General features: G+C 40.8%; 2 protein-coding genes and 1 long non-coding RNA gene across 3 annotated transcripts; 2 read left to right on the forward strand and 1 right to left on the reverse strand.

The window, feature by feature from the left end:
- Nucleotides 1-531: 531 nt before the first annotated feature.
- insig1 (insulin induced gene 1) lies at nucleotides 532-7663 on the forward strand. Its single transcript, XM_085418879.1, has 7 exons — nucleotides 532-646; nucleotides 888-1259; nucleotides 1361-1711; nucleotides 3165-3289; nucleotides 3547-3713; nucleotides 4162-4261; nucleotides 5743-7663. Exons 2-7 carry the CDS (start codon nucleotides 1202-1204, stop codon nucleotides 5770-5772), a joined length of 831 nt encoding a protein of 276 aa, XP_085275005.1. The 5' UTR covers nucleotides 532-646; nucleotides 888-1201; the 3' UTR covers nucleotides 5773-7663.
- Nucleotides 7664-15160: 7497 nt separating this feature from the next.
- On the reverse strand, nucleotides 15161-18774 carry LOC146662317 (uncharacterized). The gene is made up of 2 exons (XR_014913339.1): nucleotides 18577-18774; nucleotides 15161-15816 (listed from the first exon to the last, which is right to left on the reverse strand). It is a non-coding gene; the product is annotated as an uncharacterized LOC146662317 (long non-coding RNA).
- A 1235-nt stretch (nucleotides 18775-20009) lies between these two features.
- On the forward strand, nucleotides 20010-23603 carry en2a (engrailed homeobox 2a). Its single transcript, XM_085418881.1, has 2 exons — nucleotides 20010-20883; nucleotides 22705-23603. Exons 1-2 carry the CDS (start codon nucleotides 20397-20399, stop codon nucleotides 23022-23024), a joined length of 807 nt encoding a protein of 268 aa, XP_085275007.1. The 5' UTR covers nucleotides 20010-20396; the 3' UTR covers nucleotides 23025-23603.
- Nucleotides 23604-25164: the final 1561 nt, after the last annotated feature.

Genomic DNA, 25164 nt, shown 5'->3' on the forward strand with positions numbered 1-25164 from the left:
TGCTTTGTAAGTGCCAGAAGCTGATATTATTAAGTAAATGTGACTCAGGTTTTTTGTGGGGCTTTTACAAAGTGAAAAGAACTGAAAACGTTTGATTTATCTTTTTTGGAAACACAACAAGTGAGGAAGCTTGCACGGGAGTAGATTTTCATCCACGTGCGAGGTGAGGTTTTCCTCGGGCGCAGAAGCAAAATGTGCTCCGGTAGTTGCATGTGTCCTGCTGCACGTATCCAGCAGGAGGGTGTTTGTTATTGCACTGACCTACTCACGACCGACTGGACAACGCAGATTCTTGCAAAACACGTTTTCGCGTTGTTGTCGAACGAGCCCCAAAAGTCTACATGTGATCGGGGTATTGAACCTTTCAGAATACACGTTATCTCTAACCGACGTGCGCTGGCACTACACGCCTTCCCGAGCCTCCTTCCAAGCCACACCTCCTCAAAAGTGACCCAAAGTTTACCGGTTTGGTTTTTTTTTTTAAACAAACGAACTGTGCCACTGACCCCATTTCCCAAAGGCTTTATATATAAGGGTGCAGAGGACTGCTGTTTGTTTAGTTACAGACGAAGAAAAGCAGGGTTTGTTTAGAGAATATCAGTGAATAATTCAACACGTAAGCGAGGTGGAGCTTGAGATCTGCCTGGTAAACGCACATTTACCTTTAAAAAAATGAGTAATATTCTAGTTGAATATAAAGCTAAAGCTACAGCTGTGGTACTGTGGTAGTTTAGTCATAGTTACTGCTTTTATTCCAAATGTTTTTAACCGCCTCCTCTGTCTCTTAGATTTCTTTTATACTTTCTTGTAAACTATCATAGAGAGAATAAAGGCTTTTTTTAAAAGAGCCGTTGTTTGGCGTTTCCACTTTCACTTCTGCTCTCCAGCCTCCCTGTTTGTGCGTCTGTCCCGGACGAAGTGGGCGGTGGGGTGGCGTCACGTCATATCAGCCGCCGCGCTCTGATTGGCTGCCGATTCTCACCCGACACAGCTGTGATTGTTTTCTGCAGGGGAAGCTCTCGTCGGTGGTATGAGGTCTGTGCGGTGGAATGGAGGAGCACTGTGTGTTTTTTCTCTCTCGCTCTGCGTGTGTTTGCTGACGATGATGTGAACAAACAACGTGACTGCAGTTCACTTGTTGTAAAAGAGCAGGAAAACGAGGAGGAGGGATCCTGGCTTAAATCTGCTTGTCGAGGCGCGAATGAACAGGAGAAGAGGATTCTGTTTGGAGCTGACTCTGAAGACGTCTGGAGATCAAGGTGAGCAGCCAGAACAATTTTAAAACAATTTCTTCGATTTTTTTTCTTTCAACATGAAAACAGTGGCACTCGTGTGTTGACTGTCTCGTTTCCTTCTTTAGCTTTAAAGTGCCAAATGCCCAGGCTGGAGGAGCATTGTTGGAGCTGCTCCACTTCATCAAAGACCGAAACTAAGCACCCATCTTCTGGCGCAAACTGGTTGGCATCCAGAGCTGAAGAGATGATGTCAATCATCACATCGGTGCTCAGCAGTGCCTACATCTCCTTGCAGGACGTCCAGACGGCCAACCTGATCCGCCGGGGTGTCGTCCTCTTCACGGTCGGAGTGTTCCTGGCCTTGGTGCTCAACTTGCTCCAGATACAAAGAAATGTTACCCTCTTCCCCGAGGAGGTGATGACAACTTTGTTTTCGTCCGCATGGTGGATCCCACCTTGCTGCGGTACAGGAGCCGGTGAGTGAATAAAAGGCTGATTTTATCAAGCTTACTTGGTGCTTTATAAACGACCCTGCAAGGGTAGTTTTACCCGGGTGATCAGTAGTTTGCAGCTAATTTGGGGACAAAGGAATGCAGAGAGGGGAGGAGTTAGAGCACAACAGCCTTCCCTTATGAAGATAAAATGACACTTTAAATAATATGTGGTGTGTTTTACCGCTTGTGTATATAAAATGGGCTCTTATGGTCAGGAAATCCCCCTTTGTGAGCTGGATTTTGCCATAATAAGCAGCAGGAATTTAAACCGCATACAGCAGAAGCACATCCCTTTTCTCATCACCACTGTCAGGAGCATTTGTATGATCAGCTGACAATGAATCACCTTTCAGTTTTGTTTTTGTTTCATATTAATTATCAGTTTTGAAGGCATCATTAAGTCTGGCTGTTATCAAAAAGAAAAAAAAATGGCTTGGAACGGATGTTGCTTTTTCTTGCGCTCTGATTGGTCGCGGCAGCCGGACACGAGGCGAGCTGCGAGCTCATTGGATGGTGTCATAACGGGTGAGCTGAGAGGGGAGGTACTTTTAAGGCCAGAAACAGGGAAGTGAGGGAAAGAAAGAAGCGCGTAAATGCTGGGCTCCTCCCCCTCCTCTCGTCATTGCATGCTGCAGGACAGAAACAAACTGAGAAATAAGAGATGTAGGCTTATGGCTCTTATGGTTCTTTACTTTCCCACACCTGAAGGTGATGTCATTAAATGTCTTCTTATGCTTGATAAATAGTCCAAGAAACAGATGATATTTCAGGTTCCACAACAAGCAACTGTCACAGATCCCATCTAAGCATGCTATTCTTAGTAGGATTGCAGCTAAAGATTGTCAATGACGAGTCAAAGGAGGTATTTCTCAGATAAAAGCTTCTTGGAGCCTGAATAAGGTGAAAAATATACTAACAAAAGCTAGAGGGGTAAAGTAAATCCTCTGACTTAAGAGGCTGGTATTAAAGAGCATCTGGTGCTTTCTGTGAGCAGTTTTGTTTTTTTAAGTGACGAATCGAATGTCAAAATGGTTTCATATTCATTTTCTCGTGACCCAGGTACTAATTCCTGTAACTCCGCCAACTCTTCTTGTAAGATATCCACTGTGTCCACTTTTTACATTCAAATAGTGTGGTTACATAGTTTCCTTCACAAATTCTTGGACTTTTAATGACAGTATGTAGGGAGTTAGATTAAAAAGTCGCAAACTTAAAAAGTAAAAGACAACTTTAAAATTAAAGCTAATGTTTATTCATACTCGTCATGTGGGGATTTTTGAAGTGCATGTACAGCAGGTGTGTCGCTAACTGTGGAAATGCACCTTCAGCAGTCTGTCTCTATGACACAGTTTGCCCTATTTTTATTTCAGAGAAGTTCTGCTTATCTGGCACAATTCAAGACTGTTTGTTCCCTTTTTTTGTGCTTTTTTTGCAGCTGTTATCGGCCTGCTGTATCCCTGTCTCGACAGCCACTTGGGAGAGCCGCACAAGTTCAAGAGGGAGTGGGCGAGCGTCATGAGGTGTATCGCTGTGTTCGTCGGTATCAACCACGCCAGTGTTGTATCCTTTCACCATGTCCTGTACACCTCTCAAATGCACTTTTGCTACTTTTGTGATTGTTTGTTACAGTACAGTGGAAAAGTACACCAGTAATTAACTCAATTTTGGCTGCTGTCTGCATCAGCTCAGTAATCTGCTTTATCCTTTTGCAAAAAGAGGTGGTGCAACTTGTTGGTGGCCAAATATTTGTGTAAGAAATAATCAGATGTTATCCTCGTGCTGTTTGATTTGTTTGTCCTTAACTTCCCGGAACACAGAAACTAGACTTCGACAACAACGTGCAGCTCTCCTTAACGCTAGCGGCCTTGTCCCTGGGTCTGTGGTGGACATTCGACCGGTCCAGGAGCGGCTTCGGACTGGGCATCACCACTGCCTTTTTAGCTACTGTGATCACACAGCTGCTGGTCTACAATGGAGTCTACCAGTAAGTTCTCCATCAGCAACAACAGGGTGTTCAAGGAAAGCCTTTAAAAGTGGAACAAAAACATTCTTGAGTATCTTTTTCTGAGGAAACAAAACTAATGCAGTGATTTGTCATCACTATTCTTTTATTTCTTATTACACCCACAACTAAAATGACAGTGTTTGGTGTGGGAGTTGGTTATCCAGCTGTGAGAGTAAACCCAGCTTTGGTATGAGGATATGGAATGATGTCAGTGACGTGTTAGCCAATACAATAATAACTAAAACTGTACAGCAGAGAGAGAAAAACACAGCTGCAGATCATCCTGATTTTACAAAATAGAAAAATAGTAAGGGATGAGGGGAGGTAATGATTTGGTAATAACTGCAACTCATACTTGTGCTTGGGATGGCTTTCTTAACTTTTATTTTTTTCTGAAGTGTGACTTCTTTTCTCTTTTTCTCTTAAGGTACACATCTCCAGACTTCCTGTACGTACGCTCCTGGCTCCCGTGCATATTCTTCTCCGGCGGTGTTACTGTGGGTAACATAGGACGCCAACTAGCCATGGTAAAGTCTGCAAGTCTTGATCACACTGTCATCCTTTAACTGAAGGTTCAGACTGATATGTTGATGTTTGTGTGAAGTGCTGATTTCACGAGGTAACACTTACCTGGCTTTATTGGAATATTACCAGTTGAAACAAGCCAATACTCACTGCAAGAAACCACTGTTTACTGTCCTGTGATCATCATATTTAGGGGCTATAGCTAAGTCCGTAGAATCCATTGTATTTATTCTGGAGTCAGATAGCTAGGTTTTCTCGCTTATTTACTAAATTTTGCAGATTTCAGAATTAAGGGTTTTAAAAAAAGGAGCATTTGCATATTTGGAGTTTTATTGTCTTTTATGTGTAAAACAGCATAAGCAGGGATGAGGTTGGATGCTGACATGTTAATTTTCACTTTTGAGATGAACTGTTCCTTTCAAGAGCTACCAAGATTTCAAGTTTCAGTGGAAACCAGTCACATGACTCTCTTGATCCAAAAGGTTTTTCTAATTGGCCATGTAAAAATTTGGAGGATAAAGTGGCGATTCTGCATCGATGGTTTGAAAAGTTTTCGGTATGTCGTATTTGCGCAAAATATCCCTCCGCATTTATCGTTATCAGCCTCCGCTCTGTGTCTAAAGAGCTGACTTCAAAAGCTTCCCGTGCGCCACACATGCTTTATTTGCAATTATTCTGCTGAGGCGCGGCAGCAGATAACATTGTCAAATGGTTTAAAACTGTGCAAAGAGCATTGGACGCCCCCCTTCCTTCATAATTATCCCAGCAAGTCAGCTTTGATGTCTTCATTAAGCTTCTGCCCAGAAGCCTCACCTCATTCTGTCTGTAAAGTACCAGTCCCCATCACTGCCTCAGTTTGACTCACTGAAAGCGTGAAAGCAGATTAAGAGCTGTTGTTTTTCACAGTCGTGGTGAGACACAGAGCCAGTCTGGACTCGGCTGACCAGAGGGTCATTTGCTACTTGTTGTTTTTGTTTTCGCGATGAGGCCTGAGGAATGTTGGCACAAGTCTGAACTCGTGGTTTTGTTCTGTGTTTTTTCGCTCACTCGCTTCAGTGGGTCATTTATGAGAAGAATCAGGAGGCACACGAGACCTTTTTTTTTGTTTTATTTTCTGGAAATGACAGTGATAGAGTCTGTTTAGTTGGATTAACCATGGAAAAAAACACCCTTTATTACACATTAGCTGTGATTTTAAGCTGAATGGCTGATAAATGTAACTATTGCAGGAGCTCATGAGCAAATAAGGTGATTAAGCATGTAACTAAACAAGCCGATGTTGAGAAGGAAGTACTTTCTTCCCCCGATTCTGCAAAATATTAGGTTGCCATTGGGGAGAAAGAAAAAGGGAACTGATTCTAATATCAGTCAGATCAACAAAACATGCTACCTTTATACTGTGAGCAAATACAAGTATTAACCTGTTGCTGCATTACAAATTGATTGATATATAACTAACATAGGCCTTGTTTTTCTTCTCCAGGGTGGTGTTGAGAAACCCCACATGGACTGATTGGTGGACGACCGGGCGAGAGCATCCGAGAAAAAATGGATACGTTCTGTGAGGAACGAGAAGAATGATGTGAGGAAAGACTCTTTGTCACGACCTCATCTTTTGCTCAGATGACAAAAGTGCAGGTCAGAAAAGCCCCTCATCAAACGTGCCATGTCCTCTGCATCTCTTTGCAGCCAAACAGCCCCTTCCCGCCTCTGTTGTGCTCCATTAGCATTAAGGCTTCCTTCACACTACACAGGCGGACAGCCCTTGCCTTTTTTGTGTGTGTGTGTGTGTGTGTCCTTGTTTGAAGTGAACAGGAGAGGGGTTTAATTTCATGAAGTGGACGCGTGCTCCTGGGCGTGATTGTATCCTGGAAATGGCAGAAAAGAAATGATGGGGGTGCTATGATGTTTTCTTTTCTTTCTTTCTTTTCATTTTTGTATGATCATAAAAGGGAAGTGTTGCTCTAGTGGGCAAAATGATGCTCGCTTGCACAAAGAGATCCTTTTGTTTTCCAATGTAGAATCCCAATGAAACCAAATTGAAGTATTTATTTTCCAAGCATCCAGTGACCGCCGCCCCCAAACTAAATGTATGTATGGTAATGAACGGTGTTTCACATTTTTCGAAGGACTAGTTCAATGTCTTGGGAAATATTTGGGGAAACTGCTTTCTCATCTTATTCCCAGCAGGAAAGCAAATCATTTTTCTGATTTATTAACACTTGATTATAATACATGATTAAAGAAGGCGCCAAGAGTTGACTACCAATTTAACTTTATATATTCACAAACAGTGAAGATCACTGAAGCACAAAATTCAAGCTGCTTCATTTTTTTTTTTAGAATGTAAATTAGTTGTTTTTGCCAGCGAATAGTATTATTTTTAATCAGTTATCAAGCTTGTCTTTGCTGTAAAACGACAGAGAGGACTGTTTTAAAGGAAGCGTTAGTCGGGACTGGGAGTTGAGATGAACCATAGAGGTGAAGCATGCTTTGAAGGAATGTACCAGGTATACTAGCAGTTTAAAAAAACCCTTTCCAGTGCATTTTTATAGAATGGACCTTACATTCCCATTTGGAAAAACACTTTACTGTGGGATCGTACATGTTTTCGACTTCAACAGCATCCTCAAACTAGAGATGATAGTTTGGGAACAGACACCAGTTAAAATGGGAGAGGACGGGACGTTATTACGTAAGATTTGCAATCTGTGATTGCCTGTGTATTATAGAATGTAGTGCTTTTGTCACTATTACAGTTTAGTTGTATCCTTGTAAAAAACATAATGACATTACTGCTTGTGTGTATAATGGCTTGCTTGTGTAATCAGGTATTATTACCACACTAGACCTACAGTGCGTTAGTGTCTGGGGGTCCAGAGGATTAAGTGCAATCAGACCATACATGAGCCGATTATTCTTCCTTATTTATTATTTCTGACAAAGGCTAAAAAACATATTTGTAACTTTAAAGTATATGCAGTGTGGATCATTCAAAACAGCAATAATATCCTCTCTTTCTTATGTTTTTTTGTAAACAACAATGCTTTTGTCAGAGATTACATGCCTTCAGAGTCAATACCAATGACTCTAACCAGAGAGACAGCATAAAAAAAAAATATTGTGTCAAACTGTTGTTTTAAAAAAATCTCATTTAGTAGTGTTACTGAAGGAAACCTGATTTATTTTTTTAAATCCTTTTTTGTGGCAGATCACTTCAGGTCGAATCTGCGTACATTCAGGTGTGCTAAAACTGAAGAGGAAGCTTTATGTTTTGAGGTGGTGAAGCACCTTCTGTCTCAATGTTTTAGAGTTTCCGTGTGTGTGCGTGCGTCTGATAATTCAGCTGTGTATCATTTTTGCTACTTTGGATTTAAGTGAAAAATAAAAACACTTGACAAAGACGTCTTTGTGATTTCTTTTATTTTATTGTGTTACTCGCGTGTGGGACTGGAGGGACTTTGTGACTGCTATGATGTGACATACGGATGCTATCTGGTTGAAAATAACAGACACTGTAGCTTCCCCTGTGGTGATATGAACCTGATACCATCATTCATAATTAAACTGATTACTAGACACTTGCCTAATTACACATCTCTGCAGCTCCAGTAAGACACTAGCCCGCAGATTTTATTTGGTTGTCAAATGCAGCTGCAGCTTAATTGGAATGAAGCTTTCTGGGGTGCTGATGATGGCATTTGTTGTGTCTGCTGTCACGGTCATGTTGAATAGATGAGGACACTCTTTTGTCCCCTCCTTTGTACTGTCTTTGGCTGCATCTTCCCTCTCCTTCCTCTTCTCTGTAAGACCCTCTGCAACCCACCAAAAAACCCTGAAACCACCCCCCTCTGCTGTGTGTCACTGGGATCATGAGGAACTGCCCTCCCTCCCCTCCTCTGTCTACCCCCTCTCTGAACACGCCTTTCTGGAGGGCAGACTTCTATTTATACCTAGCGGGGGACTGACAGTTAACCTTTTGCACTGGGGGGAAATTTCTGGGAGCGGGGCCAATGGCTGTGGGCTATTCTGAATCAATCCCTCGTTCTGGAAGTCCCTCTATACTCGCATGCATCTGTTTTTGTTTTCCATCAATCCCTCTATCCCATCTATCCATCCATCCATCTACCCATCCTCTAACAGGGCAACGGCGCCACACGCCATCTCTTTCCTCTCCCTCCTCTTTCAGTCTCCTACTCTTCTCAGGCAGAATAATTGGCCAGGCTTCAACCTCCTTTCATTTCCAGCCACAGCAAACTGAAAGACTCCATTAGAGAATCCCCCTCATTGCCAAAAGCGCCCCCTCCCCTCCGTCTCTCCGTCTCTCTATCCTTCCTTCCAGGCAAGAAGACAAGCGAGGGCACATCAGATATATTGATTCACAGCACCTATAGGTTTGCTCCGGCAGACTGCTATCATCTCTTTGCAGCACTTTTTTGACTTTGAAATTTGTGTTACTTGGCCTCGCATTTTGTGCAGCAAGTCGACTGCCAGCAAACATGAAGACAAAGATTTACAACTCTACACTGGAGTATAGCAAATTTAACTTGTTTACTTTGTATTTAACTTCATTCTCTTTGCAATTTTTTTGTCTCTTGAAATGAGAGTCTCACTTACTGCGTCTGTTTAGTACAGATCACGGTATACAAGATGGATAAAATCAGATTTAAAAAATAGCTTTATTGGTCCGAGGAGGAAAACAGCAGCAGAAAGAACAAGACAAGAAGGTATATTCATATAAAAATTACACTGTACAGATATATATTTGTTTTAAACTAGCCAAAGGAAATGAGAGAGACTCCAAAATAAAGTGGAAAATGATTAGTGCAGCTTTCCAGAATAAGTTGGCACGATGGAAGAAGTATGAGTACGAGTTTTGCTCATGAAACACACCGGTGGTATTGCTATTAAAATATAACAGTATGATACAGCAGAGTTTAAGGCCAATATGTATGTAATGTAATAATAATAATAGTTCTTTGCTGCACTGTGTGGTTCTGTAATTTTATAGTATTTCTTAGTTTCTCACTTTTATGAGTTCTTAGGAGATAAAAATAAAAATTTTTTTTAAAAAAGCAGCTCGAACTCAAAGAAAAAGGCTTCAGCAATTCAGAGCAACTCTAGTGGTGTTGGCACTTTTGAATATATTTGCCTTTGAGAGTTTTTTTGTGATGAGGCAATATTTCAAAAACTAAATTTTTCAAGGAAAAAAAAGGTGGTGTTCAGAGGTGTACTGAGAAAGAAGATGCAATCCTATACTAAACTGCTTCTTTAGATTTGCTCTTTCGTTTACCGTCCCTCAACAGTGTAGAAGGCAGCGAGTATTACTATTTTGTGCTACTTTACACTTCATCTGGATTATATTTCAGATTTGGTTTTGTTCCTGTCACTGTATTGCATTTCAGGAATACACCATTGAACAGTTTGCAAACAGGATTGCATTTACAATGTCACTAGAAGATGTTTACAATTTTTACAGCTCTTCTTTCTATTTGTATCTGAATAGACTAAATTTGGCCAAATTATTATTTTAAATATGTGTATTAGTGAATTGCTGGAACTTCTAAATGTATGCAACAGCTGAAGACTTTACATATCACAATGGTGCACGTAAGGCATAATTATAAAATACATTAAAAACCATTAAACCAACAGGTACTAATCTTATGGGGTTGTGACCATTTTCAGCAGATCCGCCCATCAAAATAAACATTTCCTTTAGAAATCTTTTCACTTAAACAGCTGTTCAAACTTAACAAGAAACAAAATGTTCATAACTCGGTGCATAATTTGTAGTAAAACTTTATTTTCATCACTTTCTTACCCCAGTCTTGCAAGCATTCAGATTTGTCTTAGTAGAAAAACTAGTCTCACACTAATGCATCTGCATCTACAATCTGAAAAAATGTATTGAAACCATCAGCTACTTTCACGTTTATTCTTTCTTTTCCTATCGAAACATTTGAATGCTGAACTTCTCCTCTCCTCTATAACTTCTGACTTTGTCTTCACTGAACGCTGGTGGCCTGCCTCGCTTTGAACACGCGTCTCTGTGGTAAACCCATCTGGGGGAGCGCCTGTCATCTCACCTGGCTGTCACACACATTTAAAATCTGTGAGCTGCTGTTACACAGGCACTGTTTGCTTTATTTCATGCTCCACCTGTGGCACTAAACTTCTGTTTGTTTCATCCAGGACAAAGAAAAATGAAATTTTGACTACTTTATTCGTTTTGTTGTTTAAAAAAACTAAATGTATTGTAAACTACCGCGTTGTGGTGTGGTAGTGGATAAAGATATTAAGATGCATATATTCTGGGGAAAGAAAACATGCAGTATAGTACCAGATTACCCAGTAGTGATGGCTTTTGTTACCACCAGATGACAGTATTTATCCTCCCAGCTTGTCTGGACAGGACATCTATAGACCCCTAGTGGAAGGACAAGGAAAAGGAAGGTCTGGAAGGGCCTCATCTATGTAGAGGTTTTCACCTAACTACTTGTATGGAAATGTAGAAAAAACAAGTCTTTAGAGGCGTCGAACAAAGAACAACCGGAGTGTTGGAATCTGAGAAAGCAAGAAAACACAGCACATGAAGAAAAATGAAGGCAATTAAAAGTAAAAGTAATTACAAATACGCTCATATTCTCCTTAAAGCCTCTTAAAACTTTGGATTCAGAAAGATAATTTATTAAAACAGCAGAGGAATATTATCCTTGGAATATTTATCTCACAGTGCAGTGAGCGGGCAGAGTCACATGCATGATAGAAAAGGTCAATGAAATGGATTGAGTGTGGAGAAAATCATTGCACTTTTTTTCTCTGCCAAAAGGTCTTCAGTGGCATTAATGTCCTGCTCTCTCTGAAATATAATGAAAGATTTTGTGCGTGCAAGTGCGTGTGCGAGTGTGTGCGAGACTGGTTTAGGTCTACTGAGTCTTCATTACACCAGAGCTGGGTCCACTCCTGTCCTCTGCCCTCGCTCATTGCCTCTCCCAGTGCCGGCCAGGAATAATGAATTACAGTGGATGCCATGGGGGGGCTGAGTGAGTGGCTCAGAAGTGGACTCCATTTTAGCTCAAATTACCTCTCAGATCCATTCAAATGGCAGTCTCGGGCTGCTCTCTGCCTTCTCTGCGTATTCCTGTCTGAGGGTGAAATGATCCATTCACACCTTTTCTCCCTTTAAGAGGCTGTGATTCTCTTTTTGGTCGCAGTTCCTCCAGTGGGTGAAATCACGGGGGGAAAAAACCCAAACAAATAAAAGTATGAACGCTTAAAAACATTAAACAGACTGATACAGAATCATCATTAGAAGTGTTTGTGTCGTGTGAGATTTATCAGTTCAGTCAACATGCTCAGCCTTGTGTGCCATTCCAGTTGATTCCTTTTCTTCCACCGCAGGACAATAATAAAATGACAGCATAAACCTCAGGTGATGGCACATTATGCATGCCATCCAAACAAATCCTTCCCAGTGTAAATTAAACACACCCAGTGCATCCTAGCGCCCAGATCAGACTCTGTAAATCGACCAGGGTAATAATAATAATAATAATAACAGCTGAATAAAAGGTGATGGAATAAATCAAGGTGAGCATTTCCATTGCGAGATCTATCCTGGGAGGCAGACAACAACATCTCACAAACAGAGAGAAGGCTAAAATTTACACCACAGGTCAATATCCGTGTGTATTCTTTAGTTTTCTGAAAGAAAAAGAAAGAAAAAAGAATTAAATAGTAGGAGATTCATTTAAAAATGAAATGTGGATTTGAGATTCAAGAAGATTAGCTGGTTGTGGCCATTAGCTGTATCAATGAAGCACGTTTAAAATATTACAATATTAAAACATATATACATATATATAAGCCCTTACGTTTGCGTGATTTTACAACTAATGTGGACAGTCTGCTTATGTCTTACTGTATGTCGCCCGTATGTATATTGTCAAATAGGCTAACAGACTTCATTTCCATATACCAGTAATCTAAGACATGCTTGCAGCCCTACTTAGAATGCACTAAAGGTCGATGTTTGTCATGTTTTAATTAGTCTTCATTAGTACACGTAAGCATAATTCAAGCAACAGGATTGCAGTTCCGGAGAAATGCACAAAGTTGGCAGGCTAAACCCATCTGGGAAAGTTCTTGCGTCTAAAATGTCCTTTGACGAGCCCCTCTCCTGGTAGGTGACAAATTCACAACATATAAGTTACTGGGGGGTAAAAACAACTCAGGTGCACTGGGTGGGACTGGGTGCACATGGTAAATCCAGAACTATTTTGGCGACTTTAACGGTAAAGGGCGCGATGCCACACAAGGAGCCGGGTCAAATATCCGCTTATGACTGACCTCCTTCCACTATAATTAAAGTTGCTGGACGCGGGGACATAACTTAAATTGTATCTCGCAATTAGAAAGAGCCTCGGTATGAACAAATGAAGAAGCACTGATGCCGATGCTTGATTTAATCCCTTAGCATTTACTACTCGCACTAAATGTGTAACTTTAAAATCTCTGTGATGCGATATGATTACATCTAACTTGTGGGTTTGGCGTTTGTAACTGCCCGGACGCAAAATCCGAACTGGCTGGGGTAAATCTACTTTCAGCTTAACATAAACGCGAATAAGATTTGTACTATTATTATTTTTTAAATATATATGTATAGATTTTGCCATAATTTAAGAGGAATTTCTCCTCTTCGTCGTTTTAAAGGAAATAAAACTAACAGATTTGGTTATGCAGTTAAACGATCACACGTTTAACTGCACTTCCTGCGGACGTGAGGTTCTTCTAATAAAATCTAATTAGCTCATACAACGACAAAGAACAAATATGAGTTTCAGCAAGGGATTTCCACCTGTCTTTGTCCCACTTGTTCCTTGCTTCCCCGCGACAGACAGGTGCACGAGGCATGCGGACAATCCAAAAACCGCAAAGCTTCCCGGATGACCCACACAGGGGAATCAAGGACCCCAAAAAACTTTAGGGGCCAGCGAGCTGAGCTGATTGAACATAAGGTACACACTACTTCCTTCTTCTTCTTCTTTTTTTACATTACACTGGCTTTGCTTTGAGGTCTGTTTGGCGGCACATTTTCATCCCCCCCCCCCCCCCCCCCCCCCCCCCCCCCCCCTCTGGTCCCTCTCAAACTGAACCTGTCCACCCACACCCACACCATAGCCTATTTGTTCTGTATGACTGAGAATGTAAACCCATTAACCTTACAGAAATAGCCAGCAGTTCATTCTTTGCTGTCCGAAGTAAGACGTCCCGACACGTGAAAAGTCCCGCAGACCAGCCACAAAACTACAGTAGGAGAAGAGCTCTGTGGGCCTGACACCAGTTGAGCGTCACGCAGATAACTGTGCGCTTTATGTACCTACAGGATTACAGAGCGGACCCTTAGAGGCTTTTACACTCTGTGAAAAATAGCCAGTTATTATTAAAGATATGAGGATCTTTACAGTGTTATTTTCTGATGTGTATATAAGTACAAAAGCACACTAGAAAAAGGAAATTCTGATCTTTAACGGGATACAAAGCGAGAGTTGCGTGCATAGTGAAGTTTTTTTTCCACTTTAAAACCTTTTTAAAAAAAACTTTTATGGCTGTTAATGAGGCACTATGGGTCATTAAGAGTGTCTCTGAGTTATTTCAAAATATAAGAAAGAAGGTGGACAATGCTTTTTTTTAATGCATGAGATTTTTTTTTTCTTGCAGCCGCTGTAAGGAAAGGTTTTTCTGTTCAAACTTTTATTGCTGTTGGTGCACTTTATATATCTGTTGCATTATTTTTTAGAGTTTCATTCTTAGAGATGGTTGTTCTGTTCGCTATAGATTTTGGTTGTCCTTAAATTTATATTTTAAAATCAAATTTTCTCCTTTAAACCTTAATCTCCGGATCAGAATTATGTTATTTTTCTCTCTTGTAAAGAAGAAAGAAAAAAACAACAACTTTGGATCACAGTAAGCATATGCAGTTTTCTTTTCCCCCTCCGCTCAGAAAACAGTTAAATAGTTGCAAAACAATCCAGGGTGGCACTGATTGGCAAGAACAGAAATTTGATTTGTCAAAGATATAAGCTTTCTATGTCTGCAACCCACACGGTATGCACCACAGCGAGGTTCTCCAAATCTGTGTCTCTTATGCGCAAAGAGAAAACTTGAAAAGAAGAAAAGTTTTGCCTATTTTTCCTCTCTAAAATGATGCGAATAAAGATTGGAGTGTTGCTGCTTCGTGTCTAAAAGAAAATGCACTTTTTGACTTTTTACCCTAAAAATACAGATAAAATAATAATAATAATAATAATAATAATAATCAGTGACCATCAACTGGTATTATTCATTGTATTAATTCAAGAGTTTGCTGATGGGAAGTCAGCTGCATTCAATTACCCTTCATCTAATTTAGCTGAAGCCTTAATTGCGCTCAGGGTGGTGCGGTTGTTTGTGCTAAGCTCTGTAGACTTCTGTGGAGAAATACGACCCGCCTCTTAAGAACAATCCAAATTCAAATGAGATTTATCTACGCCAGACTGATCAGACGGATTAAGAGTTATTAAAACCTATAAAGGGCTGAAAGCAGAAGATTCAGCAGCCCCAAAGTCCGCTACGTGGCGACTCTAGAGGATTTCTCTGTAAACACAATCAAACCACGGGGAAAAAAAATTATATAGACATCATCTACATAGAGCCTGTGATGAATAAGCAGCTGTGGAAATTATATACTGCGCTTTTTCCACTGGAAAAGGGGAGCATAAAATTAATCAAACGGATTTAGAGAAACACCACCTGAGCATGATTTTGCTTTAAAAATCTAACAATGTAAACTTGGATGAACACCTACAGTATTTCAGCCCAAGAAGGCAGTTTTGTAAAGACTGTTACTACAATTGTATCCATGTATCGATGTCAGATACCAAAAAACTGCTTTTGTTTCTTATCCATGTGTTTCTTTTCTTTGGGATTTATCCTGTTATGGTTATATATGAAACACTGCGAAGACCGATTCTGGAAAATCCCGGGGAAACAATGAAAAAATAGATACTGGTGTCAAGTCCCTCCATTTAACCTATTTTATATTCCGATGAACCACACTTCTAAAACTGATTGACTTTTTGTATTGCCCACTAAATGCAGCTCGGCCTGCTTCTAGTCTAATTCGGCTGCCATGCTCTTGGCCCATAATAAAAGAGTGGGCAGCGAGCTTCTAGGCCCACAAAACCACGACAATAAAAAAGAAAAGAGAAAAAAGAAAGAAAAAAATCATACAGGATCATCAAATAGAAGAGAGGTGCTTTTAGGTTTTGAAAGGCACAGGAAGCTGGAGGATTTGGTTAGACCCCTGCAATGGTGACAGGGCTGATATTAGAGACCCCCATTCATCTGGAGGGAGGGGTGGTGTGATGGAGGGGGTGCATCTGCAGAGGGCCCACCGCCCTCTGATCTGTGAGCTGGCACACATCACGGCGTCCATTCACAAATCCTCCTTCTGCGCGTCACCTTTTGTAGTACTCCATAGTACTGAGCGCTGGTGACGTATAAGACAATCCTACCCAGAAAAATACAGAGGAAAAAAAATAGGTTATAGGAACTCAAGGACAGGGCACATGCGCACAATGCATGCGATACATTATAATAGTAGGAGGAGTATATGTCTGTATATATGCGTGTGTGTATGTGCGCGTGTGAGGTAGAGGGGAGGGGTATAGAGCTATAAGTGATTATGAAACACACCTGGTTAGTGTGTATATACGCTGCACGCAAAATATGCATTCAAAGACAGGGAATATTAACCCTTTCAGGGCAAAAGAAGAGATGCCCCAATGCTTTTTTTTAATTTTTTTGCAGACAAACAAAAAGACAGAAAAAAACGGAAGCATTCACTTATTTAGTAGAACCTGACAGATATGACAAGTACAATAATCAATGTTTCCTGCTTCCGTGAACAAGAACAGAATATAATCATAAGAAATGCCCATTTTATAGGCTATGTTTTAACCATAAGGCGGCACCCGGGATGCAGAATTCAAGAAAAGCTAACCAGCTAAATGAATAATGTTGAGCCTATATGTGAGAGGAAAAAATCCTTATAGCGGGATCAAGAATTTTTAAATCTTTATATCTTTGATTAGAGCTTTGACGGGCCTGCTGGAGGCTATTTTGGAGGTTACCTGGCAGCGTGTTAAAGAGCAAATGATGGCAAACAGGGTCCAGGAAATGAAAATATTTCACATGTTGTGTTCAAAATGTTAAATGGTTGCAGGGGATGTTTCTGACTCGCCAGAAAATTATTATCCCCCCCAAAAAACAGCTGTCTCTGGCTCTATGGCTGCTACTCTTTGACCAGTGGACTTTTGTTGTTGTTGTTGTTGTTGTTCTTGTCAAAATATAAAAAGTCATCTTGAACAAAAACTACAGCTAGGGTTAAGGTATAACCCCTGCACTACAATGGTTAGGTTATAACAGTAACTATAAGATTATAAGTTGATTGACTGGGAAAATAGCACAAGCAAAAATAAAGTAATTGTAATTGTTCAGTAATTTGATCATTTTCTTGCGTGTGGAAAGTCTGGGCCCAGGCTTGGTGAGGCAAGGGGGACTGATAAGTTACCGTCGTTAAGGCTTGTGATTTAAAAATCACGTTTTACAAATCAGTAAATAAGGGAAACAAAGCGCATTCTGAAGAAAATGCAGTGGCGCCACCAAATCACCACAAGAGCCGAAACAGAGAAAGTAATATAGCAGCTCTCGTTGGCTGTTCTGGCATATACGCGTGCCAAAACAGGCAAACATGAATAAAAGACCATGCCAATAAAACACAGCTTTATAGATGTCAGTTAACGCCTGCCTATATTTAAAGTAATAATGAGAATATGTCGATAACTGAATCGTATGGTACTATTTTAACCCTTAATAAACCAGATCAGACCGTCCTGGAAAATATAATTTGACAAAAACCCGAAAAAGGTCGACCAGAAAGTCTCGTTAGCATCCAGCACCACAGAAATGTGCTAAAAACAGAGCACGATCCTTTTGTCTTTTCATCAGTCATACTCAAAACAAGCCAGTCCAAAGTGGGCAGACAATAGTGAATCGGAACCCCCACAATGACCGGGATTATGGATTTGTACAGCATAAAGAAATAAGCATGTGTGTTCCAGATTTGAGTCAAAACCTTGTTTTCGTCTAAAAACTGCACCAGGCTGAGATGACTTCCTTGCACCGCACAGAAGCAGCACTGAGAAATAGCTCAAAGAGTCATTATTTCCAAATCCGACTTTCAAACAAATCTCGTCCTTTATTTAAAAACGCTTTAACAATATGAGCCAATGGAGTGATATTAGTGGACGCTCTTTCACTCTAAAGACAAATAATATTTCAGGCTTAGATTGGTTTAGATGTGCATATTTTTTTAGTGCACAAAGGCCCCTATTATAATTCAGAGTCTGAAATGGTGTCATTTCCTCCAGACATCCCTGTTTTGCTATGAGGTTAGAGGCCAAGCCCAGGCGGTAGCGGCCTGTCTGTGAATCCATTGTGTGCTGCTTATTTAGCGCTCAACATTAATCTGCGCTTCCCCTCACAAGTGAGAAACAATCGCAGCGTGAGAGTGGCCTGTCTAATTACATCTTTCACTCCCAACTTTCACTGTTTGGATTGGGCCCTTTTGTGACTGGGGAGATGTTAGACGGGAGCAGAAGGTGCTGCTCAGGTATGGTGTAAAAATACTAAACAGAAGCAGCATTATCACAAAGCAAGAATTTTATTTTAAATCAAATCAGCTAGAAGCATGTGATGGTGCACTTTGCAAATCTCTGCAACTAGGAGCTGGACATAGCCGTGGAAACGCGCACTGTGTGAATTCCAAGAAAATATTTTGCTGTGCTGCTTCACCGCTATTGCTTTGCAAAAAATAAATTCATAAAGCCTGTATTTAACAAGTGAGAAAAAAATAATCAAGAAAATTATGTCTCCCACGGGGGAAAAAACGGGCATAGACTAAACCAGCTTAAATTACAGATTTTTTGTGTTGCACAAATAGAAATGAAAACAGCTTTGGACTCCACTTCTCAGCCAACCTTCACAGTTTTCCCAAACCCAAAGCATGTGCACAAATCAAATCAAACAAATACATCACATCAGAGCAAACTGCCGGCTTGTGGTGCCCAAATAATTAGCTAACACGAGGAAACAGGTTATGTGTCCTGAATTAATTTGAAGAATCTAAGAGGCGCCAGCCAGAAAACCTAGTGACTAAGACAAAGCGTTTTTCTAATAATAAAAATAAGCCAGCCGAAAAACTCCTCACTCAGTCTCAGTCTTGCTGCTCCTCGGGTCATCCCCGATCCACTCTGGCTCTCTTTCTTTTTTTAAAATGCACTTCTCCGGTTCAAACGCCAGAGAAGAGCCGTCCTCGCGAGCCGGTGGCGTCCTGGGAAGTGAAGCGCAAACTTGGTGCTGGTCAGCAAAGTTACTCAAAGTTTTGTCTTTGGCGCGACTCTGTATCCCGAGCACCGCGCACAAAACAGTTTGTTTGCATCACTGATTTCTTTTAAAGGGATATGGACCCAGTTCTTGGTCGACCGCAGCGTCACGACAGGCGAACATGAGAACATCAAAAATACTCAGCGCACTTCCCCGTGCGTTTGAAAGCAGACAGGGAAGACTCTTTTGGCTGTCACGTTTTAGTTTTGATGCAATTTGTTGCCAGTTATGAGGCGACTGAAAGCAACATGACACATCCGACCACCCTGCACATCAGTGACGAGTAAACAGAAAATCTGCTGTTTATTTGGGGGATAAAGGGCATAAATGCTCGGAGATTAAGTTGCATTTTTAAAGTAAACACACATACATTACTTTTAGGTGAAAATATGAGCACGTAGACACCCAGAAAAAAGGCTATCCGCATTTAACCTTGGCCAGGACGGAGTGTTCTCAAGCCTTAGTTGACCTTACCAGTGCTCTAACTACATTCAATAAAGCTAAATTGTAATGTATAAACTCAACAAGTAGTTATTTTATTGTTGTAGTGTTTTCAGATGGCATTTTAAAACTCGCCTCAAAGATCTTCATATCACGCATCCCCACGCATGTCTGCATTGGACCAGTTAGCCATTTTGTTAAAATTCCGTCTCATTTGCCTTCATATGAGTAAATCATCACTTCTTATTATGTTAGAATGAAACTGTATTTAATTGCGGACGTGCGTAAAAGTGTCGAAAATTAAACTTTATAGTTATAAAAATGCTATTGAATAAAAAAATATATATATATACACGTGTATAAATGGCCTATATAGTAAAAAATTGCTACTTGTGTTATTGGGAATCCCTGCTTGCCCTGCAAGCAAGGAACCCCGGGGGTCCCCGCAGCTCAATTTGACAACCGATGCTCCAGTGTCCTATTGTTTTAATATACACGACAAAAACCGACATGCATGGCGTTTTTAAATTGAAAACCCCAAAGCGCCCCAAAATAGAATAAAATAAGTCACAGGTTCATAAACACTGATGAAATATTGTGAGTATGTGGGTGCATGCCTTGGATTTAAATTAGGTCTCTTCTCCTTTAGTCCAGCACTCTTTCTCTTTTACTAAGGAGAGGATGGGCGTTTGTAGACTGCTCTGGAGCCTGCGTCACGTGGCCTGGTTTCTGCCGTCCCATTGGTCCAAGGCACGTGTCTGGGAGGACGGTGGGAAAACGTCACTCGGGGGGCTCGTATTGAAAATAAGAACAAAACTCCAGAGTGAGAGTATTAGAGCATCAGTTTAGGAGCCTCTTTATTTACCCTTAGTTTAGTTTAGGTGTAGGCATTACCGAGCACGCTGATATTGGATGACACTAAATTGGATGGTGCGCAAATGGCAAATGTTTTAGCTGTGCGAGATCAGTTGTAACCCGAGATTGGGGGGATATATGTCAAAAAGTATGCTTTTCTCAGAGGACACAGTCGCAAGGCTTTGCATGGTGTCCGAGGCACTCACTAGTATTTGAGTTTTCTTTTTTATTTATTTTACTCGTGCAGTTTTTGCAGTCTAATTCCCCTAAAGTTGTTCGCGAATTTTATTGCAACGGGGAGAGCGATAAAGGGGTTAAAGAGAGTAAAGCGGGGGAAAGTGAATCAGTATGGAAGAAAATGATCACGGCAACAGAGATGTGGTGGAGCGGCAGGAGTCGGCGGACGAATCAAACAGAGCCATCCTTCCCCTCTTACAGGCGCCGGAGAACCTGCAGATCCCTCACCGGGTCACCAATTTTTTCATCGACAACATCCTGCGGCCGGATTTCGGACGGAAAAAGGACGGTGGCGCAAACCGCGAAGAGAGTAGCCTTGCGTCGCGGGAGAGCCACAACAGCCCAACCGCCCCTCAGACCGAACCGGTGGGGAGCACTGTGCCAGCAGAAGGGACCTCCACTCCACACACGGTTACCGGGACCAAGAAGCCTGCTATAGCCGCCGAGGAGCCCCTGAAACCCCGCGGGGAGAATGGAGACCAGTGCCTAAGCTCAGACTCAGACAGTTCCCAAGCCAGCTCAAACCCATCCATGTCTCAGCCCATGCTGTGGCCAGCCTGGGTCTACTGCACCAGATACTCGGATAGGCCTTCTTCAGGTTGGTGTGCGTTTTTTTAAATTTTCTATACCGCGTTCTCGGTAACCTGAAATACCCCGTAACACTGACCCCGAATGCCTTGACCGACTTCTCGAGAGTAGAGAAGCGAACCGTGCTGTGCAGAGCAGGCTGAGAATTTGCACACACACAAAAGAAAACCATCAAAAATTATTTAACGCAGGAATAATATCCACAGGAAGACAATAACAAGGTGTGAATTTACAGAGCGGAAAAACACAACATGAAAAGCTTTTGGCGAGGGGCAATTTTAATGCAAATGACAGAGCGGAGATCATGTCTTTTTTTCCTTAAAAAAAGATATAAATATTTTAAATACTAAAAATACAGAAATTGAATGTATATATTCAATTTCTGTATTGCACAGAAATTTAAATTTTTGTCTGAAAATCTCACATTCAAGCAGTCATCAGTTTCACGTTGTTATGAATATGATAATATCGGAGTCCTACTTCCATTAAAAATAAGCAGCTGCGTGTCTTCCAAAGAATTTGCTCCAAATGAATATTTAGTGCACTTTGCGTGGACGTGTTGCTCTTTAAACGCGTTGCAGAAGTTGTTTGAGGTGAATTAAATATGCATATGCTTTCAAATGATGGCTGCAGTAGGACTTGTAGGCTACACGCTGGCCAGTAGAGAGCTTGGTGGTATTTTTTTTCTAATCTTCAGTTACAAGAACGCGTGGAAAGTCGCTTCTCATCTAGCAAGCAAGGTTAACAGCTCGTGTATTTTTCTAAGTGTCTGTCAAAAAAAGTGGAGTACAACTTGTTCTCATGCATTATGTAACGCCATATAGAGTGGCGTAGGCGACTACTACCGAGTTGTAGAGCTGCAGGTTTTTATTGGGGGGGGGGGGGGGGGGGGGGTTATGGGCACACACATCATGCACGTTGATTCATGGAGGTTCGACTCGTATTAAGTAGTTTCATTAATGTTTTCCGCGCTGTTTGGAGGAGGCGACCGAACACAGACAGCCAGCGGCTCCACAAAACAGGCCTCCATCCAGACGGAAAATTAATGTGTATCTAATGTGTGCTGCTCACATTCTGTTCACGTTTGTCCACTGAGGAGCTTTTCAAGTGGCCCACAAAAACTAAAATGCAAAGTAGCTTCACTGAAATTGATCCTGTTTTTTTTCTTTTTCAGCCAACCTGCTAAACAGTGGCTGAGTTGTGTCAGAGATGCTTTATGCTAATAATTTCACATTGCTCCAGAGTTTGTGTGTGTTCGTGTGTGTGTGTGTGTGTGTGTGTATCCATACGTAGTATGTGTAAGCCGGGAAGAGGGATAAAAACAGAGGGGGGAAGGGAAGGTTTTGTTTCTGCTTTGTCAACATTTAACAAGCATCCCTGTTCAGATTTTACAAGTTTCTAAAAATGTTTTGTCAGTTAATTCACACTTATTTTGCGATTTTTTTAAAAGGCACGGTGACCAGAGCAGTAAGACACAGAGCCATTTGTTTTCATACTTATTGCATGGGGGGGTGGGGGGGGGGGGGGGGTGTTAAATAAGCTTTATAAAATCTAGATTATTATAAAATACGCTTTACGCACGGGTTTGTAGGCACTGCTGTGAATACAAATTAGCACAACAGTGTAGAGATCATATGTTGATTGAGGATTTGAATACATAAATAAGAAAAAATGAATCAAAATAGTTTCTGAACTTTATAAAACAGCTCTGATAATGGGCAGTGTATCTTTTATTATGATTTTATTCTCTTTTATTCTTCTCGTGTTCGGATGCTGACAAACCCATACATGTGTATCTGTGAACCCCACCTCCCACCTCCCCACACTACAGGGCCAAGATCTCGGAAACCAAAGAAGAAAACGACCAGCAAAGAGGACAAGCGACCACGGACGGCCTTCACAGCAGAACAGCTGCAAAGACTCAAATCGGAGTTTCAGACAAATCGGTATCTGACGGAGCAGAGGCGACAGAACCTGGCGCAGGAACTGGGCCTGAACGAATCCCAGATCAAGATCTGGTTTCAGAACAAGAGGGCCAAAATCAAGAAGGCTAGCGGCGCTAAAAACTCTCTGGCCTTGCACCTGATGGCACAGGGACTGTACAATCACTCCACCGTCACGTCGAAAGACGAAAAATCAGACAGCGATTGATTTCCAGAGAAGTAAAAGCAGCCTCCTGACGAAAAAGAACCTATAGTAATCCTATTATAGATTTTTATAGAGATATCACAGAGAAAAAAAACTCTACTTACAGGAATATTTAATGATGCCACAGCAGATAAAAATACTACAAAGTACTATTACTATTACTCAACGCTAACTCAGTAGCCTACAGATGTACATCGCGTCCAGGGCACCGTTAAAAATACAATACTACAAAAAAAAAAAAAGTAAGAATAAGATCGCTACTACTTCGAGTCCCTACAGGAATTCTAATGCTACCATAGGTCTCTGTATGTTCCTATGGGAATATTATAGTGCTTTTTCGTTATATGGGAGGTTTAGACAAGCCTACAATGCAATAATTTCACCGAATAAAGGGCCAGTGTATAGAGTATACCAGCATAAATTGTTTGAAAAAAAGAGAGATATTTCTGCAATATCACGTCTATAAAAGATGTTGTATAAAGGTATGTTTTCATTGTTTGTTGTCCCCCAACCCAGCCCAGCCCAAGCTCAACCCCAACAACCCCCCCTGAGGTACAAACGCTTACTCCCTTCATTTTTATATACCGTATAGGATTACTGCTACCCATGATTGTCATCGTTTCACATTTTACTAACTGGCACCTGACGTTTGGATTTGTCAGTGAAGTAAGCAAACTTTAAGTCCAAAGAATATTTTTCTGCTGCATCCAGGCTACTGTGAATTTAAATAAATGCTAACGCGGTTTTTATCTTCCATGCTTGTTGGGTTTTTTGGGGGAGGGAGGGTTGATTGTGTTTGATGTAAAATAGGCAGAAGAAGGTGTTGCGTGTCAGCTGCAAAACTAATCGGGCAGACTCTGAATTTTGATACTTTTTTTTTAAATTCACAGTTTCTTACAAGTGACCGGGAGAGGTAGGGATTTTTCTCTCTCTAACACACCACTTAACTAAAATGCTAATTTAGGCCTTGCTTATGCTTGTGGTCATCTCATAGCCTTTAAACAAATATTATGTGCGTATTCCATTCGTTATACCAATGCATCAGTGCAGCTATTATAGTTTTAAATAGCAATACGAATCATTTTTTGTAGCTAAGCGAAGGCTATAATGCTGCCTATTACGTCACAGAAACAACTCCGTAGCATAAAGACAATGATGACGCCGATTTTTGCGCACTCTCACGAGTATCTTCTAGAAATGCAGGTTATTGGATGTTCTTGTTAAATCTTTCTCTATATACATTTTTATTGCATATCCATATATCATAAAAAGAAGGCAAATCCGTCAGTGACTGTATTACAAATGTTGGAAATCTCTTATCGTTGTTGAAAGGACTTCATATGTGTATTTATATAGATTATATTGACAAAAAAAATCTATCCAATGACCAGTGTTGCTTTAGAGTAGATATCTGAGGTGTTTACACTGCTTGTTTATCTTGCAATAACTTCTTTTTGTTTTCTTTTGTTTTCTTTTGGGTTCTTTTTTTTGTGAATGAAAAATTGTTTATGGGGCCTTTTGCATGAAAGCTGCAATTTGTTGTACTTGGGCAAATAACTGTGTTTATAAAACTTTGGTCTTTATCAACGAAAGTATGATCGAGCTAAGTTTCAGACTGTATCCATACCAAATTGTGGATTATTTGCCTTTCAAAGTCTTTTTGTTGTGTATCTGCAAAAAGTGTGTGTGAATTAAAATCCACCAAACAGAAAACACACTTTGCCTTAAAGTTCAAGTGTGAACTTTTTATGAAACAGAACTGTGCCGAATCAGAGAAGCAGTATTACTTCAAATGCAGACTACTCAAGTTTAATGCCTTTATGAAAAACTGCTGGTACGACATTATGAATTTACTCATCAGCGTATATCTATCTATATATGAACATGTTTAAATAAAATTACAACACAGAGTTGTAGAATACAATGCTATTTTTTATTTTATGTTGGAAGTATTCTTTGGTATAAATGTACATAATTTGTATCATGTATTAATTGTGTAATTAACTGCCACCTGAAAACTGCAGAAGAAGAGTAAATAAACCTTGAAGATTATACACAAACATGTTTCTGAACTCTGTATGGTGCTCTAAAACCCATAAGCATTAGCCGAGGCCTGGATAGAACAGCAAACGGGACCTTCGGT

Source organism: Rhamphochromis longiceps, linkage group LG9 (assembly GCF_057381845.1).
Source record: "Rhamphochromis longiceps isolate RC_006_pf linkage group LG9, R_longiceps_female_GT1.1, whole genome shotgun sequence".
Taxonomy (NCBI): domain Eukaryota; kingdom Metazoa; phylum Chordata; class Actinopteri; order Cichliformes; family Cichlidae; genus Rhamphochromis; species Rhamphochromis longiceps.

Coding starts and splice junctions, on each gene's coding strand:
- insig1 (XM_085418879.1), top strand. CDS start 1,202: ATGAACAGGAGAAGAGGATTCTGTTTGGAGCTGACTCTGAAGACGTCT. Junction 3,290..3,546: donor GTATCAACCACGCCAGTGTT/GTATCCTTTCAC, acceptor CCCGGAACACAG/AAACTAGACTTCGACAACAA. Junction 4,262..5,742: donor TAGGACGCCAACTAGCCATG/GTAAAGTCTGCA, acceptor TTTCTTCTCCAG/GGTGGTGTTGAGAAACCCCA.
- en2a (XM_085418881.1), top strand. CDS start 20,397: ATGGAAGAAAATGATCACGGCAACAGAGATGTGGTGGAGCGGCAGGAG. Junction 20,884..22,704: donor CTCGGATAGGCCTTCTTCAG/GTTGGTGTGCGT, acceptor CCCACACTACAG/GGCCAAGATCTCGGAAACCA.